Raw genomic sequence first — 19577 nt, 5'->3', positions numbered from 1 at the left:
ACGGACCTCGGTGTGCTGGGAAGGATCCCCCAGCCCGACGCAAACTCACCAAGGAGCCGATTTGCTGCAAGACGTCTCCCTGGCTGTGTGTTGCTGCTCGATACCTTCTTCAAACACAATGGCACCTCCTCGGAGAAGACGTCGTCACTGAGCACTTCTGCGGGTAGGTTTAAACAGCATAAAGCCACATTTTACTGCTGAATTAATCTGCCTTGTTTCTCTCTCTCTCCATCCCTCCCTTGCTCACCATCACCAATCCCTCACCCTTCTCCGAGAGCTGCTTCTCGTGGCCTTTTCATCTCCGGTTAGTCTGAACCTTGGGCTCCAGGCCCTTCTGCCATCTTACGTCTCCCTAAACTTAAACCAAGGCTTGGTTTTCAGCTTCCACTCACACAACTCAGCATCTCACCTCTCTCTCACCAAGTGCACCGAAAGGACCGGTGGAAACCACATCCTGTGACTCATGGATGAGAGGTTTGGGGCTGCTTCAGTCCACAGAACATCACGTCTTCTTGGAGTTTAATTTCCTCGCCCGATTTGGACTGTATCTGTCTCGGTTTCCTGCGAAAGCAGTGAGTTGCAACACAGCGAAACCATCGTGCTTAATCATGAACAGCCTGCACTACAGGGGATTAAATTTGATGCAAAATGTTCAACATCGTTTTTTGGATATTCAGCAAGGGCGTGGGTGTTCGACTGGTTTGTGGCTCTATGGGTATCCTGACAGTAGTAAGGAACGAGATAAGCTTCCTTTTCAATTTCATCCTACAGCTTCCTATTTTTGGCATATGACCATCATACTTTGCTCTGACAATCCCTCAAGTTTTACAGGATGCAATTAGAAAATCATTTTCCTCCCCTTCAAGTAAGAATCTAAACAAATATAGTCTTTTAAATGACAATGCCAGCCCCCCCAGCCTCCTCATAGCCATAAGCAGGGAGAATAGTGAGTGATATGTTAAGTGGGCACTTAAAAAAAAACCAAAAACAAATGCTTTTAGCAAATCCTTCCTCAAGTGCCTTTCGGAGGCAGAGAGGGGTTGGTAGCCAGCTGCTGTGCCCTCCCTGGACTCGTACCCTCCGAGCCTTGCTGCCTCCTTCCCAGCACACCCTCCAGAGTTTGATTGTGCTCCCGAAGCTCACGGTCACACAAAGCAGCCCTGGGACATGCGACACCGGCAGCAGCAGCCACATGCCACGCAAGCCTCATTGGTTTTCTTTCCACATTGCCCACGAATGTTGCAGAACTGAACAAGTGTTTTTATGACTAACCTGACATTTTGTTGCTACAAATCCCCTTGCAGCCGAAGGCTGGCCCGGTGATAAATGACCGTGACAAACGGGGGACGGAGCGCACGTTCAAACATCGTTCAATGCATTTTGGCCACGTATCTGTGGACAGATAGCTTGGGTTTGGTATCAAGTATGAAGATAAATATGTACATCTTTCCACAAATGGCTTTATAGAAAAACATGCTTTGACCACAACTCCAGTTAAAAAGGAGTAGAAAAATACATGGTGAAGTCCAAAAGCTGCATTAGGTAACCAAATCGGCAGACACAGGCTTCAGAGATGGACAGACACTGCTTCTTCAAGCCAAATGTTCAAAAGCAATAATGTGTTACTCTCTCATCGAGTCAGTTCTTTGGAATAAGGTGGTTGTTTGCTTGTGGACTAATCCTCTGACACAGTGGAGAAATCGTAGCCCTTTCCTGCAGCCAAGGGCATCGACACCGAGCAGGGAAAGTGGCCCGTCACTGCGGGAGCCCGTGGCCTGTCCCAGAGATGTCTCCCGTGGCTCCGTGGCGAGGCACCGCTCCGCTCAGAGCTGAGCAGGGCCGAGCCCCCTCGGCGGCAGGAACTGGGGAGAGGAAAAGCCGGGCCCCATACCCAAAGCTGCGCCGCGCTGCCACGTCACGCTGCCGCCCCCAGAAACAGCCGCCTTTTTGACTTTGTGAGAAATAATCTGCAGGTCAGGTCTGCAGAGAGCTGGGGAAGGAAAGGAGAGGTGGTTATTGAGCTGTTGGACCAGGGAGGGAGGAGGAGGACTCCCCGTGAACTGAAATCGGGAGCTGCAAGCGCGCTATTTCCCCTCGCGTGAGTCAACGAGACCTTCCAGATCGGGATGCGGGAAGGTATTTATACCATCCGGCACGTGTTTTAAACCAGAAAAACACAGAGGTGTTCTCAAAAGGGGGTTTATCCTCCTGCCATGTTCCTGTCAGATGCGTTTTCTTGGGCTTAGCAGCAAAATAGGCCAGAAAAGGACCTTTTATGGAAGATGTGGATCAGTCCCATACGGTTTTGGAAGCCTCTGCATGGCAGGGATGTAAAGCAGGGTCCCTCCCTCCAGTCTGACACTGGGGAGAAGAGACTGGATGCCAATTCGCTTTTATGGAAGGAGGTAGAAATCAAACAGACTCATGTTTATCCTATGCCAAGTATTGGTTTTATTCTAAGCCAATTAAAAATATGTCTAGAGGGGGCTTTTAAGGCTGGAGATGTGTGTGGGACACAAACCGAAAGCCTCTGTGGGTTGCTGGCTTGCAAAGCCTGGGAGGAAGTTTCACAAAGTAATAAATCATAAAAAGCCCACTCTGTTTCTTCTGCTGTCTTTCACCTAGGGACTCAAAGCATGTTTCTAACAGTAATGAGGCCGCGAACGCTCATCGCCCCCAGCTTGCAGATAGGGAAACAGCCCTGGTGACTGGGAAGTGCCCAAGCCCTGGCAGCAAACCTGCAGCAGCCTGGGGGGAGAAGGCAGGTAGCCCCAGCCTCTCGCCTGCCCCGTTAGCAGAGCCCAAGCGCAGACGCTGAGACGGACGTAGCTGGGCAGCCAGAGCCTGCAACACCCCTGAAAACCACAAACCAAATCCACCATTAAGTGGAAAAATGTTTTTAATCTCCTAGTGACAAGCCCCTCTCCACGATATGCTTAAAAATACCCACAGAGCCACCTGCTTTCCCAGGAGTTATATAGCAGAGACACAGTCCCTAATGGTGACAGCTGCTTCCCTCAAGAATAAACCCAGTTTGTGCGAGGAGGGAAGTGCTGCCGCTTCCTGAGGAGCAGTGCTGAATCAGGCAGGAATCAGCCCTTTCTCCTCCGTGGGAGATGCCGTGGGCGGCTGCTCCGAACACTTTGATCCAGCGACACGCCGGTGCCCCGCTCCAGGCTCTCAGGAGGGTGTGAAAGCTGCAGCTACAGCTCCGCCGGCTCTACCGACGCTCCTCTGGGAATCCCAGCGCAACGGACGGTGCTTTGAAAGCGGTGGTAGTGCTGGCTGAGCATCCCTGCCCATCACAAAGAGCTCTAATTTGCTCCTTCGCCCGCTGCCTCCTTCTTGCCGTCCCCGCTGTTTGAGCCCTCCAGGCAGGACAGCGAGGTTTCTCCCGAGGGCCAGTCGGGGGAATCACGGCGCTGAGCAGGGCCGGCTAGGAGAGCCTCACCCTCAGCCACAGCCTCCTCCCGCACGGTGTTTTCCTCTTCCTGAGTCTCACTGCCTGCTGCCCGCTGTGATTTCTTGGCTGGAGGGGAGAAAAGACTGCTGGTGCCCCTCTCTTCCAGCCGACACTCCTTGGTTTTAATGCCCACAGCTTTTAGGATCGTCTCCATTTGCTTCATGTAGTCCAGGTGGCCGTTTACCTGCAAGCAACAAGAGCCCTGTTAGTGGGGAGCCCGTGGGGAACGCAGCTCAGTCAAGTCCTTCATCTCAAAAGCCACCGCTGTCGTGAGACTTGGTTTTAGCTCTGGAAGGCTGAAAGTACGAGGTCTGAAAAACGCTGTTGTCCATTCAGTAACCTGAGCTGGCTGCACCCTTTGTGGCACACACTGCTGCTGGATTACTTTTCCTCTAAGATGTGTACGTTCAAATCCATGGACGTTGCTGAGTTACAAACCCCCAGACTCTGGGTGCCACGAGGGTAAGAGAGGAGGTGATCTGCCATGGTGAGAGATGTCCAGGTAGGAGACAAGTTGTCTTAGTTCAACTTCCTGTTCTCTGCTAAATCACCTGTCCTCCCTGTGCCTTAGCTCCCTTGTAAGAGCAATGATTGTCTTATTTAAATTAGGAAATAATCATTAAATTTCACAGCAGCTACCGAGCGTGTTAAGGTTCTTGGCTGGAAGGTGCACTGATCTGTCCCACACCATATAAAACTGGGAGCTTGATGAGAGTTATGGGTTCGTAAACCAAATTAAAGTCAACAATACGTGCAAAAACCCACACATTTTTATTGTAAGGTGATTTCCATGATAATACAAAGCCTTCTGGTAAGGATGTGGGAATGCACCCTTCCAGTCAGGGCACAGGAGGGAGAGAAAAACCTCCTCTGCAGGTTATTGTTGTCATATGCTACAGGCTGCCTGGCTGGAAAGGCAGAAACTGCCTTCCCTGTTTGAGGTGTCCTGTGCAAGCTGAGCGTTTGAAGTAACGACAGCCAAGATCTCTTCCAGAGACCAGCCTCCAGGTCTCCTTGGCTGTTGTGCTCAAGGCCAAAATGGGAGGAAGCGCTTCTGAGCGCAAGGTGGATTTATAGTGGATTTATATTTTCTGTGGAGAGGGGAAGTGCGGTCAGGCTGTCAAGGCTATTTCGATGGTACTCTCACCAGCTGGCCTGTAGATTTCAGCAAAGATTAAGGGGCATGATTTGCATCCTAAGATATTTTAGCATCTTTGGTAAATTTGATTTCTAACAGCTTAAATCCTTCGTGCCCCAGCCCGAAGGCTGTCTCAGGCAACACCGCCTCTTATTTCCCCAAATCTTGCTAGTAATTAGGGAATTTCCACAGCAGGGAATACCCAACACCACAGTCCCAGGTTTCCTGCTTCCCAGACACGTGTACGAGTGCCCCAGGACGGGGCTGTCTGCTCGCACAAGATGGAAAAAACTCTTTGAAGAGCTCTGCAAAGAAACTCAGCCGTGGAGTCTCTGCTCACCTCCCTGGCAGCTCAGCCCGAGAGGCGGGCTGATGCCAGTGCAGCCCTTCCCCACGATGCCAGCAGCCAGGGTTACCAGCACACCTCTGCCCAAACCTAAAGCAAAATTCCCGGCAACTGCACGGGCAAAATTCAAACCTCCTCTAGCTGTTTGCGTGAAGCAGCTTTTGAGTGGTAACATTTGGATGCACTTAGGGCTTGGAGCAAAATGAAGGATTTAATCAGCGCATTAGTAATGCAATATGTGACTTTAATCAGTCCAGATGGCTCAACAGGCTCTTGATGTTTGGAACAGATTAGTTAATTAAAATAACCATTGAAGGACTAATGGACTGGCTGTTAAGATGTGTACATTGTTCTCTGAAAAAAGTATAAACCTTTTGCTACTCAGTAGAGGGGCTTAGCGCTAAGGAAAGAAGTGAGCACAGCGCTGGAAAAGGTGGAGAGAAACAAGAAGGAAATGGACTTACTGGGAGGGTTGCTGAAGTCTCTTGGTTTGCTGTATTCTGAAATCTCTACAGTCATCACAATCTACCTGCCCTGGTCAGCGCTTGGGGATTTTGCAGCCTGTTATGTTACCTAGTCTTTAGTCAGAGAGAACAAATTTCCTCTGCCAGCCTAAGGACGAGATTCTCGTAACTCCTCAGTATCCAGCAGCTTCCACTAAAACAACGGGGAATTCCTCTTCCCTGAGCACCACGATCACCAGGAGACACTGGGTATGAGCAGTTCTGAAGAGCTGAGCTTTTCCTCATGCAGCTAAAAGAGAAGCTGAGACCTCCTGAAAGTCGGTCCCTTACTGCAGGTCAGTACCACTAAATCTCTTCAAAGGAAACTCACTTCTGTTTCCAGGACGGCCCAGGAGGAGTTCATAAAGCCAGACCGACACAAGCCCTGAGAAACCCAAGAGGAGGTAGGACTCCCTGCTCTACTGTGACATTAAGTACTGAGCCATCAGCAAAAGAACAGCGCACAAATTGCCTTGCCACTTTAAAGCTGTGAAGCCATCCTGGTGGGAAAATTCAGCAATTCCATCTCTCAGAAGCCTGTTTTCGTCTGCAGTCTGAAAAGCTGAATTCCTCCGCTGGGTAGGCTGTGCCGGAGAAGGGATGGGAACATCTAGAACATTGTTAGGGACAATAAAAACTTTAAAGGGAAATAAACAATGGTTTGAATATTTGTCAGAACAAAGTGCAGGAGGAATATCAGAATAAATAGAATAGAAAGCTGTTCTTGTAACCAAAGCAAAAAATATTTATGCTTGTTATAAGGAAATGAAAGCAGTGGCGTAGGTTTATCACTGTGCTTAGGTGACTTCTCCCCTGTTATATCTGATTTTATGGTTGCTTTGACTCATTGGAAAACACAAGCCAGCTGCCTGTATCACTAATTCTGCTGCAGGACTACAGCACCGCAGAGGAAGGTCTCCGAAGGACTACAGATGATAGCACTGCTCAGGGGGATCGCTCAGTCAGCTGAAAGGAGCCCTCAGTTCAGCAAGTCTGGAAAGGTTTTCAAGTTCAAATCCACCCAATAGTATAAAAACTGTCATTGAGCATAATCAGCTGCGTCTATTAAATTCAAATGGAAGTCTTTTTATTTGGTACAATAAGTGCCTCTGGTTACAATGTCATAAAAACACAGTTCAGTTTATGGGAGCTTTGAAAACAAATAATGTCACCCCTGGGCCTGCAACCAAGTCACTGGTGGCCGCTGTACCCAGGCGAGCCGTGAGCTCTGCAGCACAGATGCTGCTCTCCGTGTTACTGACAGCAGTTCTGGGTGGAGAGGGGCAGGGGACGGAGATCAACCTCTCTGAGAGGAGATGATATGGAATCAGTCTGCAGTTCCCAGCAGCTCTCTCCGCGAGCGCTAAGCCGGTGCCACCTCCACGGCTCCACTCAATTGCCTTGGCAGTTGGTTTTCCCCAGCGTTGCGAGATAAAGTACCAATGCAGAATCCATCCAGCTCTTTAGGACAGGGGAAGAATCCTGACTTCTCTCAGGTTTTGAGCTCAGGAACCCAAAGTGTACCCCAGAGCCCGGAGGGGATGCCTGGGGAGCCTGCCAAGCGGTGGGCAGAGAAAGGACCTGGGAGAAAGGAGACGCTACGTGCGATGCCATGGACTCACATGAGCACAGGCAAGACTCTTACTCCATCACAACACTGGGTATCACAGTGACATTAATCTGCTCAAAGTCTTTGCTCACTCCAGAGCCAGCGGGTTTAAGATCCCATCCAGTCGCCCTCAAGCAGAGCTCCTGCACTGATCCCAAGCGCCGGTGCAAAGAGCACACACTGGCTCCGAAGCCCAGCGCAGCTCGCAAAGCTGTTTGCTTTGCAGGGCTGTGTAATTTGCAAGAGCTCAGATGAAAGTCCCTTGGCCTCTCTGCTACCTGCAGGGAGAGATAAAGGACAGAGCAGCTGGGCTGTGCCTTCCTCCTGCTCTCCTTGACCAAACATCCTGTGGATTTACAGAGAATTCCTGAGGAGCAAGTGAGGTGTGCAGCGCGAGCAGAGGATTCACAGGTACTCTGCAAGCTGCAGGAGCACAGGTCATTAATACAGCTGAGAATCTCACCTGTTTGATTTGTTTTGAGCCTGTCACATCCAAAGAGCAACTTTATCATGCAGGAAAAAGACACTCTCCAGATAAAATCTCTCTCCAGAGCTTCGTTATTTCAGCAGGAGCAAGCAATACCTTGGAGGGCATCACAGTTTCATGATTCCCTTTTGACAAATACTCTCTGTTTTAACAGAAAATGGTATTTGGTGGGGGGTGACAAGAGTTAATGGAGTGATTTGCAGTTTCTGAAGCTCAGAAAATAATCACACCTTACTTCCCAGCCGCCCTTTCTTCCCGCTGGTGTGTCAGGCACTCTGTGTACACACCTGGGGAACCCTGGTGGCATCTCTCAGTAGAGCCAGCTCAGCAACTTTTGTTATTGCCAGTTCAACTCCTGGGTTTACTCTCGGTTTCCAAAAGCAGCACTGGATTTGTCCTTCAGGAAGAGAACCAGAGTGCAACCCTGAGCTCCGAAATAAGCTGCCAGCCAGTTTTGGGGTAACATCGGTAAAGAAGGGAAGAAACTCAAATGCCACTGTTGCTTTCCAAAAATCCTCAGTTCTGGATCTTGCCTCCAAACCCGCACAGCCCTCCTCTCCCAGATGGTGGCAAAGACTGACTGACTGATTATAGGACTCCCGAGCTATGCCAGGTTATCACTCAAAACGCAGTCATCCCTGCCAAGCTGGCAGGCTCCTCTGGTCAGAGTTTTTCCCACATGTCAGCGGAAGCCTTAACTCGGAGTGCGGGGTACGTCTTGCATGATAGAGGGCATTCAGCCTGGCAGAAAATGTCCTACACGTTTTCCACAGTTTTCTGAGCTTATGGCAAAGATCTAACACTGCCCAGGCAGGGGAATAGGGCTGGACCTGGCAAAAGCCAGCAGCAGAGCAGATTCCCGTAGTGAGAACCAGAAGAACATTAAATTAACCTTGAAAGGGCCTGTGGCTGAGTTAAGTTAAAACAGAAATAAAATTCTTCTGTTTGGGTTCTTAGGAAACAGTGTTTTCCAAAAGTGAGGACAGTGAACACGTCCACTAATTCAGAAGCTGTAATTTAAATGGATTTATTACAAAATGTGGATTTGGCATCTGCTGCAAGTCCTGCGTTGCACTATAGGTATAACCCGAGTGTTAGCGGTCCTGGCTTCCAGAGGAGAAGCTAATAAAAATATATTTGAGGTAAACTTTATAGAGCTGAATTTATTTTGAAAATACTGTCAATGTCATTTGCATTATTCCTCTTTAATGTTTCTATTTCTGCTCTGAAAAACTGATGGAATAAAGATTGGAGCATGATTCAGCTGAAGCTAATAGGCTTTGCTTCTAAATCATCCCTTTGCACAGTTACAATTCTTGTGAGTAGACTAAGTCACTCAATTCTAATTTTTCTTCTAATTTAAAAACTAACTTGACCGGTAAAACTTCTCCTTTAATTACAGGAACACTTCTTGAGCAAGGCTGTAATTTTTACTTGCAATCATCTTTCAGCCATGACTTACTGATCAAGTCATTCTCACCTCTGGGATGGTAACTGAGGGACGTCACCCTCGGCACTCGGGCCAATTTCACACCAATGCAATAACTTTTTCCAAGGACTTTTTCCATCAAACTTTGACATGCTTTGTGGGAACATGTAGATATTGAAAATTCTGAGTAAACACAATTTTTTTTGCTGCAGTCGCTCACTGCTGAAAAACTCTGACAGCTTTACTCTCAATTTACCTTCACCAGCTCCAAGAGGATTGTATGATGGAGAGGAGTAAAATATAGAACATAACAAGAAAACAGAGGCAGTAAATGGAGGAGATAAGTTTTGGAAGTTTGAAGCCCTAAGGAGGTGAGATGGAGAGCAGCTGTACATCAGCGATGACGGGCAGCACAAAGTTAGGAAGAGGAAGCTTCATAAATTCTGAATTAATAAGAGAGCCCTTGAAAGAGTTTCAAGGGAAAGGTGCCTTCGCAAACATCCCTCTGCTGACAGGTAACGCGCTCCGCACACCGAGCCAGCCAGCTGAAGGCAACAGCTGCTTCCATGAATTTTTCAACTGTTTGCGGTGCTGCTGTTGACTGTTTTTTTGCTGATGCTCTCACTGACAACTGCCAGAAGTGGAATTGGTTCTTTTCTTTAGCTTTTAGGTTGATGTCTGAACACTCAAGAGTCTTTCCAGCTATATCGAAGTTGCAAAACATGCCACTCACTTTTAAGGTGGCTGTAATCAAATACGGTGCTAATCGAAGTGGAAATTATTTAAATTAGATATTACAAAGAATGTTTTAAAAGGCCCAGCATAAACTGTGCATATAATTATCACTGGGAAATAATTTGAACATGATCTCTTGGGCCTCAGAGGAAAAGAGATCCCCAAAAATAAAGACTGGATTGATATATCAAACTGGACTGTTCCTGAACGTAGCAGGTATCTGACAGTATAAACTACAGCAGTCAACTAGTGACCCAAAATATCTGCTATATTGATCAAGCCAGGATTATGGAGAATTTTTCAAGAGTCCAGACAAAAACACTGATATCACATTCAGTCTCCACAATCAGGATGATACAAAGGTCCTGCCTGCAGCAGAGGATAACTCCTCACTAACACTGGAAGGGACCGAGTCCCCTCCCTCTCCCCATGTCGCTCCAGGAATACACACAATTTGGCAGCTGAAGTGTTGCCATCTTTGTGGCTTTCAAACCAGCTCCTCAGCTCCACGAAACAAGATCACTTTTGGTTAACTAAGGGAATTTTTGCTGTCTTTGGGGACAATGACCTGTTCTTAGCTCATTCATCCCTTAATCTCCTTTATAAGTTGATGGTAATAATTTATCTGGGCAAGAAGACTTGGGCATTTGGGAAATTTCAACGGCTCTGGAGTAGTGCAACATCTCTCCTTAGCAACGTGATCGCCTACAAATCCATCACACCAGGATTTGCAGCCAGTTGAAGACCTTCCCTTACCCGAGTGTCACTGGGGCAGTGGGCAATGATAAGCCTCGTGGCATTTCAGCTACGTTCAGCCAGTATCAACACGACATGCTGTGGAAATTGCAAGTTCTCAAACACATTAGCTGAAACTGTGCTACAGGAGAAAACCTCACGTACACAATGTGTCAGCTAAGTCAGTCTTCTCCTTGATTAACACTTCTAATTGGATGTTGCAACTGAATTTCCTTTCCACGTTAGCTGAAAAGGTTAGAAACAAAGCTCAAAACTGAACACAGAAATTATACAGAATTAGCGTTCGTGTTCTAACATGACAGGAAATAGAAAACTAAATTCTCTCTCCTTAATTCACCTTACTCTGCTTTGTGTAGCCACTCTTGCAGAATCAAACATTATTACCACTACTTAGGGAAAACTCCCACTGCTTTTGCTGGTAGTTTTGCTCGAGTAAGGTCTGTGTGGTCAGGATAGCTGCTTGCAAAATCAAAAGCTACAAATCCGTTCACTGCAAAACTGTCGACAATGGAGTCTGCAATGTCCGGCTTTGCAAGAACAGTCTTATTTTCACATGCAAGGTGCTCTAATGTGTAAAGCGTAAGAGAAAATCTATAAAAGTTGATAAGTGATGCAAATTGTTATGCTCCATGGGAGAAAGACGTAATGGCATCAAAACTTTGCTGGTCACTCAAACGGAATAACAAATTTCGTATGTCGACTTGTATGAGATATAAACACAAACTACTTGTGAATCTTTCTAACACGTGGCACTTTCTGAAGGAGGGGAGCGCAGTCCCAGGAATTCAGCTTTGCCCAGGGTTGCTGGGGTGTCTGAACGCTGTACGCACTCAAACAGATGTTGTGGAAACCCACTGTGAAATGATACACACGTGTTCCAGGCACAATGGAGGAAATGGGAAAATTACTTCTATAAATCTGCAGGAAGGCCACACTGTTATGGCACCACGCTGGTTCTGCGTGGCAGTGTGTATGTGGATTTTGGCACCAGCCTTATGAAATAAAGGCTCAAGGAGCGCTATGAAATGGTTCTCTCTGCCTTTTAGAAGCAGCTAAGTATCCCCCGCCTCCCAAAGAACACATCAAGATCAAGCAATACATCTGTGTTGAAGTAAGGAGGGATACCAGTCTGCCAGAAAGCAAAACCAAACTCAAGTTATTAATGGCTCCATTTGCACCTTTTTGAAAAAGCTTTTTCAGTTTCTTCCTCTGTTCTAACATACTGACATTGCCACCACCCTCCGCTTGCATCCCAGAGGGAAAAATGTATTTAACAGGTATTTAATGTGTGATTCTTGGAGCTCCCAAATCAACAGCAAGAAGGATCACAGAAAACTAAGCCACTGATGACTCCAGGATTACAGGGACATACAAAGAGGAAGAAATCATCCCTGTGACCTTATAGCCTAGCAGACAAATAGACTGGTTTCCACAGAGACTTGCAGGTCCCCCGGCTGTGGGAGAAGGATCTCCAGGCTCCTTCGAGCGCTGCCTGAAGCCAAGTTCTGCCCCGAGCTCTTGCTCTTCTGATCCTGTTAAAGCCAGTCACCATGGGAGGTGGCACTGCTCATTTGAAACAAGTGAAACAGAGGTGTAATGAGACATAGGCAACCTTTTGCCTTTTGAACTCCCCAGGGTTCTTAATTAATCCACATTTCGTAACCACAGTTAATTCTTTGCTGCAAGTCTTGGGAATATAGGGGAAAAAAACACAGTTTAATGCATTTTGGGAAAAAGCCTGATTCACAGAAGCGCCAAATCAGTTGGATTTCACAAAATTCAGACTTTTCATCTGCTTATGGTATTTATGCACACTGTGTACCTGCCTGGCTGAAGGCCTGACTGCCTTGAATCTGTTTGCCTTCTCTCATAATGGGAATAGTAGGCCCCTCTTCTGAGAGAGCTTTTGGAAAGAGATCAGTTATTCTTGGTTTTTAATCACTGTCATAAAGAGAGCTTTCCTACTGCTCGATTACAGCAGCAAAGAAATGAAGAGGTAAAAAGCTTTTGAGGTATCTTGGAGGGAAAAAGCAAAGGTGTGCTGATGTGTGATACAGGTTATTCTACAAAGAAGCTCTGCTGTTTCACCTTCCATTGTGCAGAGATGCTGGAGGAGAACATGGCTGTGTTTTCACATCAGCATGTTTTCTCAGTGTACCATTGCAATGACTGCTCTAGAGATTAAAAGGTACCTTGTGTGGTTAGTCTGTGGGCTCTGGAACTCCAGGTGGGTGAATAAGGAGGGATTTACTCGCAGTTGGTGCTGCCTCATGTTGCCGTTACAGGAATTAGTGAGCACTAGCAGCAGGTAGGCAGCTGCTCTCCAGACAGCGTTGATGAAGAAGAAGAAAAGGAGAATTTAGCTGGCATGGAAAGGAAGGACTTTTAAAGTCGACGCAAAACTTAATCATAGTCTAAAGACCTTTACAACAATTTTCACATTGGACTAACGAGAGAACAGTACTGACTTCTGCAATAATGGTCACGATCCATCCCTGCTCTCTACTAGACTTCCAGCCAGGCATTCCTACAGCCCCTAAGCTTGTTGTTCATCCCTGGTTTCTGCTGTGGTAAAACACCTCAGAGAAACTTAAACACCCTCCTTGACTTGTGAGCCTCCATGAAAATGCTCTGCCTACATTCTGACTCTGAGCATTTCTGCAATATTCAAATGTTAATGCAAAATGTAATCTACAATATCCCATTTGAACAAACAGCAATCAATCTAATACACTACAGCTCAATTACTTCCTTGGTCTCTGTAACAGGTGCTGTCAAATAAATCTACTGAATAAATCAGTCCCATTGTAACCATTAGGAAGGCTTTTATAACTGCATTTGCTGAGTGGGAGGACATTTTTCTCTCAGTTTTTTTTACTGACAGTCAGATAAAAAACATACTAATCAAGAGAGACGTGCAATAAATGCCTTGGAGGTGAATTCCTGTTTATACTGAGGTCTCTTAGTCCTCCACTCATTTGAGGGTTCTGATACTACCACAGCAAAGGGAACCAAGCTCTTTGGATCCAGTTCCGTTTTCATCATGGATGGGCTGGGAGATGCCTAAAATACTGAGGCTGCCTGCATAGTATTTTCACGCTGAGCACCTTTGCATCATCTATACTTTATTCTTCTATCACAGCTTGTCCTTTCTTATTCCTGGCGGGAGACTCACGGGGACCTCCAGCAAGGGCATCTGCAGGGATGGAGCTGGTCCCCATTAGAGGAAATATCTCTCTATATATTTCTGTTATGCTACTGCACTGTATTTGCAGAAAAATCCATCTTTGATTTCTTCCCACTTTAAAAAATATTGCCCCTGAAAACTTCCTTCCCCATTCTTGCTCCTTTTACTTTTAAAATGTTCATCAGAATGCACTGTATTTCTTTTCATAAAGCTCCACGGTCTGGAAAATGGATCAAGAGAACAACACCTACTTAATATAGGTTTTTCCCCCAGTGGGGGTTGCTCTTTCTTCCCCCCAATGCTTTGCCATAAGATTAAGCAAGTGAAAGTGTCAGCTCTTTCTGAAATGAGAACAGCACTGGGATTGTCTGTTGGCATCACGCAGCACAGATACAGATGCACAACAATAGAAGATTAGCAGCTAGCAGCTCTGCAACCATTATTCATTTAGCTGAAATGTAAATACTGCTCCTCTGGGGGAAAAATGTCGAGGCTGCTGCGAGCCAGGCAGGACAAAGTCTGCAGGACTCCAGGGGGTTTCAAAGCTCAGGAAGCAGAAGGTCAACAGAAAGAGGGTCTCTGAAAAGAAGTCAAAAAGAGGAGAGTAACACGGACTGAACTGACAGGAAAAGTCACCCCAGTGCCACCACTGCTTGACAGCTTTGGCCATTTTTCTTTTCATGCCAGCAACAGATGTCACTGCTCGCAAGTGACTAACAGCAACTCTGGGGATGGTGAAAAAATGGATGTGGGAGCATGTGGAAATGCTAACCAAGAGAACCCAGTAAGGTGCAAAGATACGAGAACAGCTACACTGCTGGACCGTGTTTAAAAGCCTCCGCTATACCGCTTCCTTCTGGGAAGCCTCTATTTTGTTCTGCAAAGTCTCTATTTTATCTGCACAGCGCTAAGCCCTGTGTTTTCTGGCAAGGGCTGTACATAGCTCAGTTATAATGAATGAAATGAGCTGGTAACAGTTGGGTATTTATAGGCTCAGCGGGCTGGTGCTCCAAAAAATCTGAAAACACTTAAAACTGCCTTTGGCTCCAGAGCAATGCTGACAATCCCTACCAGCTTGTGGGGACATTCGTGAGGAGTCACAGCAGGAACAATGACCGTGGAAGTATCCTGAGTATCTTCCAGTCCAGTTTGCAGACAGTGAAAAATGAGTTAAAACGTTAAGATATGGAAAAACCAAGATTGCACGTCCAAGATTACTGAGAATATGAATACACAAGCTGAATTCTGCCTGATTTTCTGTGGAAAAGCTCACTCATGAGTATAGACAAGGCAATGAGATCATTAGTTTGCTTAAGGTAATTGAGTTGAATATTGCTGGACGTATAATATTACCATTATCATTAATGACACCAGCTAGCTTTGAGGAAACTAAATATACAGGTGAATCTCTTCCTGCTTCCTGGAGACCTACACCCCAAAAAGGCAGCAGCCCAGGTCTGGACCTAGCAAACCAGCCATCGTTATCACAGAGTTTCTGTAATCACAGGTGGTTCCTGCACCAGGGAGTCAGTGCAGCCCAGGGGACCAAGGTACAAGGCCTGTGAACTCGCCCCTGTACGAACCCGAACATGTTGAAGGCCGAGATAAAACTCCGGGGTGGACCTGCTCCACAGTCGTGTGTTTGAGCTCCAGGTTCCCCAGCTGCTGATCCTACCTACCTGCTGATCCGGGGCTTGCCAGACAGCAAGGTCTTTCTTGGAGAATAATGGCATTTTGTGTCTCCAGTATGAGATATTTCAGACCAAAACCACCCAAACATATCTAACAAGACAGGCAAGTTCTCATTATTTTGCTCAATACTGAGCACTGGCTTGATCAACAAAATCACAGAATCACAGAATCATCTGGGTTGGAAAAGCCCTTGAAGCTCCTCCAGTCCAACCTCACCCTGACCCTTCCCAACTCCACCAGATCCCTCAGCGCTGGGTCAACCTGACTCTTCAACCCCTCCAGGGATGGGGACTCCCCCCCTGCCCTGGGCAGCCCATTCCAACGCCCAACAACTCCTTCTGCAAAGAAATCCTTCCTAAGAGCCAGTCTGACCCTGCCCTGGCGCAGCTTGAGGCCATTCCCTCTTGTCCTATCGCTTGTGAATCTATAGTGAAGTCTGAGATGAGAGTTATCTCAAAAAAAGGAAGGAGGGACAATGTACCTAGAGGTGCTCTCTTCAGTATCCCGTCCTCCCATAATCAGTGAGTGTGAGGTTACAGTGCTGCAAGCGAAGGACAGATGGAAAAAAACTGAGAATACAAGAAGTACTACTTACTACAGATGACAGGTCCATGTTTACCATCCTCCTGTCATCCAAGTCGACGGGCTGGAGGCCTGCAACGTTGATCTGGACAGAAGAGGTTCTGTATACAAAGCCCAGCAGCCAGTCCCCCCTAGGAGCAGAGCAGAAGAAGAGCGTGAATAAATCCTTTGCCAAACCAGTGCAAGATGTGACTGCTCAGACCATGAGGAGAGTAGAAAGGCAGGGGAGCACAGTGATGTCTGGACCAAGACCTGCTGCAGCTTCGTCCGATGTAGGAATCACAGCAGTTGCTCAATTCAGGGCAGGTTCCTGGGACACAGTAAGTCTGAATTTAATCCTGATTCACGGGTGTAGCCTCATTACATGCAGCAGGTTTAAAAATCTGACTTTTCTATTTATTTCTGCATTTCCTTAGAGATTGCAATACATTCACATATTTAATCTTTTTAATGTACTAATAGGTAGAAGTTCTCCAGCCTGTAGACAGCTGTAAACGCGATGAGGCCTACATTACCAATGTTGCTGATATAAATATCGACTGCGAAGCTCCTTGGAGTGCTCCTGATTTATAGGTACTGTATAAATACACAGTTTCAATGACAGAACTAGGAAGAGTTTGTTCCCACTGTAAAGTATTGCCATAAGTCACTGTGACAGTTTCAGGGTAGACTGTAGCATGATGAGAGAAGGCAACGTGTCCTTTGGAAGTACAGAAGTTTTTCTCCCGCACTGAGCAACAGCATAAAATCTGGGCACCTAAACGCCACTACACTCTACAGAGTAGATTTAGGTTGGATGTGACTGGTATTTGCACTCTGTGATGGCAGCAGGTGAAATGCACCTGCACAGGTGCCCGTTTCTGGCTGCTCCTGGCCACTCCAAAACGGTCTGTGCTAGAAGTTGTAAGTCTACGCAGAGCTCTGCAAAATCTTTGCAATGCATCCACGCCACGCGGGCATGGGTTCTTTCAAAAGCTGAGCAAGTCTAACTAATTTGGTTAAGGTTTCCCAGTAGGAATTTGTAACTCTGCTGTGAAATCGGATGGGACAGCTCTTGACAGCTGGCTTTCACTCTCCATGTCCTTTCAGACTTCAAAGCCGAAGAAGACAAGCTACACTGGACTGAAGCTCAACAAACTGGGCCCAAATCTGATCTTGCAGGAATTCTATTCAACGTAATTCATCTGACCTAAATAGAGCTACTCCTTAAAGTGACAGAATGAGGCCACAATTTGTATAAGTGAGAGACCAGAGAAATCAGAATCAGGTGAGATCTTACCACAAGTATTTGTATAATCCTTCTCTCATACCTAATATCCTCATAAATTCTCTGTATCTCTCAGTTACCTCCTCTAGCTGCCCCTCATGCTAGCTGAATAACTCTCAAATTCAGCATCTGAAGGCAAAGTACTAGTGGAATATTTCCTAACAGTCTCCTCACCTGCTTCTTCCTATAAGTGAGCAACAAGCTACAATTTCTACATCATTTTTCATTCCGCATCCAAGACACGGGCTTGCCAAAGCAGAGACTAACCAAATTACTGCACACATGGAGGTACAAACACACATACCATTTTATTCCAACAGCACATGCAGGCTTTCAAACTATAACAACATCTTTTATTTTTTTTTTTGTATTATAGGAAATGAATACACTGAGCTTTTTGCAGCGAAACTGGTATTTGTATAACACGGGGAGGAATGGTATTTGCCAGGGCAAACTCAGTTATATGCAACAATTGCTATCATTTATGGCTTCTTGGAGGAACACAGAAGCACTCCCAAGGAGGCAGCAATTGTTTTTTCCTTAAGTCACATGAAGAAACACTGTAACTGGTGTGCACATTTGGCATCCATAAAACCTCCTGCGATCCAAAAAGGACAAAAGCAACAATTTTCAGCCTGACAGATGGGATTAATAATTTGTTGTTATAATCTTGAATGCTTTTAATTCTTTTATTTAGTTCTTTGTAAAGTAATGTACCATGCTAGATGCAGTGATACAACACGTCCTCATCTTACACAGATGTACGTAACATACATATGTGTGCGTGTATGGAAAGTACCAACAGCATTTTCACCTGTCCTTGACCTGAGGGCTCATGGCTTTATAAGCTGTCAAGACTTGCAGTTCTTTGCTAATCTTCTTGCCTGGTTATTTCTCAATTTATTTTCCTATGTCCTTAGTCCTCCTTGCTTCATTCTTTCATTTTAACTTCTCTTCTTCTAATTGTGCTGGTAAGCAGTGTTCTTGTCACAATTATCTTCCAACACCAGTCATTAGATTTGATACTGTCACTTGAATTCTTAATAGCTTTTATAAGATTGCTTCAGCTGTTTCGTGCCTCTGAATCTCCCTCTTCTCACCCTGCAGCTCTCACAACTCTGCATAGCAGTTGTCTGCACAGTTTTAAAAGGCTTATATTTGATTTCAAGGTAACTTTTTTATTCTTTCACATCCTTAGTAAATTTGCTACAGCTATGCCAGCTGTACTTCTTTTGTAAGTAAAACATCTTGTTCATGTGGACTATCCTGACCAGAAACTGACTCTAGATACAAAAAAATCTTCAATTTGCTTGAGTTCCTTCCCTTCCATTGCAATTTTCACATCTTGTTCCCCATAAGCAGCCCCTAGTGAATTGTATCTCACAGCTTTTATAGATTTTAATTCGCATTCTTTAACTGTCAGTGAACCTAGTGGCCATATTTATAGTCCTTTACATAAAGCTGAGATTTAAAGGGGCCTTAGAATATTTCAGACTATGCACAAAAACACCCTGACCCAGCTTTAAGCTGCCAGAGTGATATAACACTGCCACCATATGAACAGGACCTACATGTTGAGCACCTCAGGCTTCCAGTGTAACTATGCACTGCAAACAGCCAAGAGCTGGAGACAGAACAGCCTGCAAGTGTCTCCTGAAGACTGTCATCTCCAATTAATCTGAGGGAGAGACCTCTGGAGGGAAGAGGCTCTGGCACTGCTGCCTCTGGCGCTACTGAATCAACGTACTCACCAGCTGAACAATTATTCACTTACAAAACATTCAAAAGGGATAAATGTACAAAATCCTTTCCAAGTGACACTAGGATAATGAAGCAGAGGGCTGAGCACATACAGACCTGCAATAACCATTTATGATCCTGCCCGACACCACTTTTGTGATAGCTTTCCAGTACTTGGCTTCTCCTTCCACTGGAGCTCCCAGTAAGACCACATCTTCAATGATCCCTTGAGAGTCTATTAAGATGAAAGCAGAACAGCTCAGATTTAGAAGACAGATCAGAAAATATACCTTTACATGTACATGAAGGAGGGGTATGTTCAGATGGGCACTACAGAAAAATCATTTCAGTGATTTAAATTTTAAAGACAGAAACAATGGGAAGGAAGATCTTAAACAGCACTTTGCATAAATGTTAAGTGTCTGCAGTTCCAGCCAGAATCAGTAAATGTGAAAATTAAAGATCCTGAGACAAGTGAAAGGAACTGGGCTGATGTCAAGAGGGAGAAGTGGCCTGGCCTGTGTCCAGAAAGATGCAGTTCAAGCAACAAACCTGTGGAAAGTTCTTTCCCCAGGCCTATTGATCTGGGTTTGCACAGAGCTTTGAAACAGGTGACAGGGACTGACATTCTATACAGTGAGCA

At 45.9% G+C, this 19577-nt stretch overlaps 1 protein-coding gene and 1 long non-coding RNA gene across 3 annotated transcripts in view; both read right to left on the bottom strand.

Moving 5' to 3' along the window:
- Positions 1 to 40: 40 nt before the first annotated feature.
- LOC141933341 (uncharacterized) lies at positions 41 to 1707 on the bottom strand. Its single transcript, XR_012626061.1, has 3 exons — positions 1273 to 1707; positions 410 to 561; positions 41 to 157 (listed from the first exon to the last, which is right to left on the bottom strand). It is a non-coding gene; the product is annotated as an uncharacterized LOC141933341 (long non-coding RNA).
- Positions 1708 to 1798: 91 nt separating this feature from the next.
- The window catches only part of TMCO4 (transmembrane and coiled-coil domains 4), a 41777-nt gene continuing 23998 nt past the window's right edge, over positions 1799 to 19577 (bottom strand). The window contains exons 12-15 of one of the 2 annotated variants that reach the window (XM_074847907.1): positions 19052 to 19169; positions 15941 to 16058; positions 3452 to 3647; positions 1799 to 1990 (exon numbers count right to left, since the gene is read on the bottom strand). In XM_074847907.1, coding sequence (XP_074704008.1) covers positions 1824 to 1990; positions 3452 to 3647; positions 15941 to 16058; positions 19052 to 19169 — 599 coding nt within the window. In that variant the 3' untranslated portion in view covers positions 1799 to 1823. The remainder of the gene's footprint in view (positions 1991 to 3451; positions 3648 to 15940; positions 16059 to 19051; positions 19170 to 19577) is intronic. The other variant, XM_074847908.1, reaches the window with a different exon arrangement.

This window comes from Strix aluco, chromosome 22 (assembly GCF_031877795.1).
Source record: "Strix aluco isolate bStrAlu1 chromosome 22, bStrAlu1.hap1, whole genome shotgun sequence".
Lineage (NCBI taxonomy): Eukaryota > Metazoa > Chordata > Aves > Strigiformes > Strigidae > Strix > Strix aluco.
The sequence above is the reverse complement of the archived record's forward strand: the minus strand, read 5'-3'. Positions and strand labels throughout refer to the sequence as shown.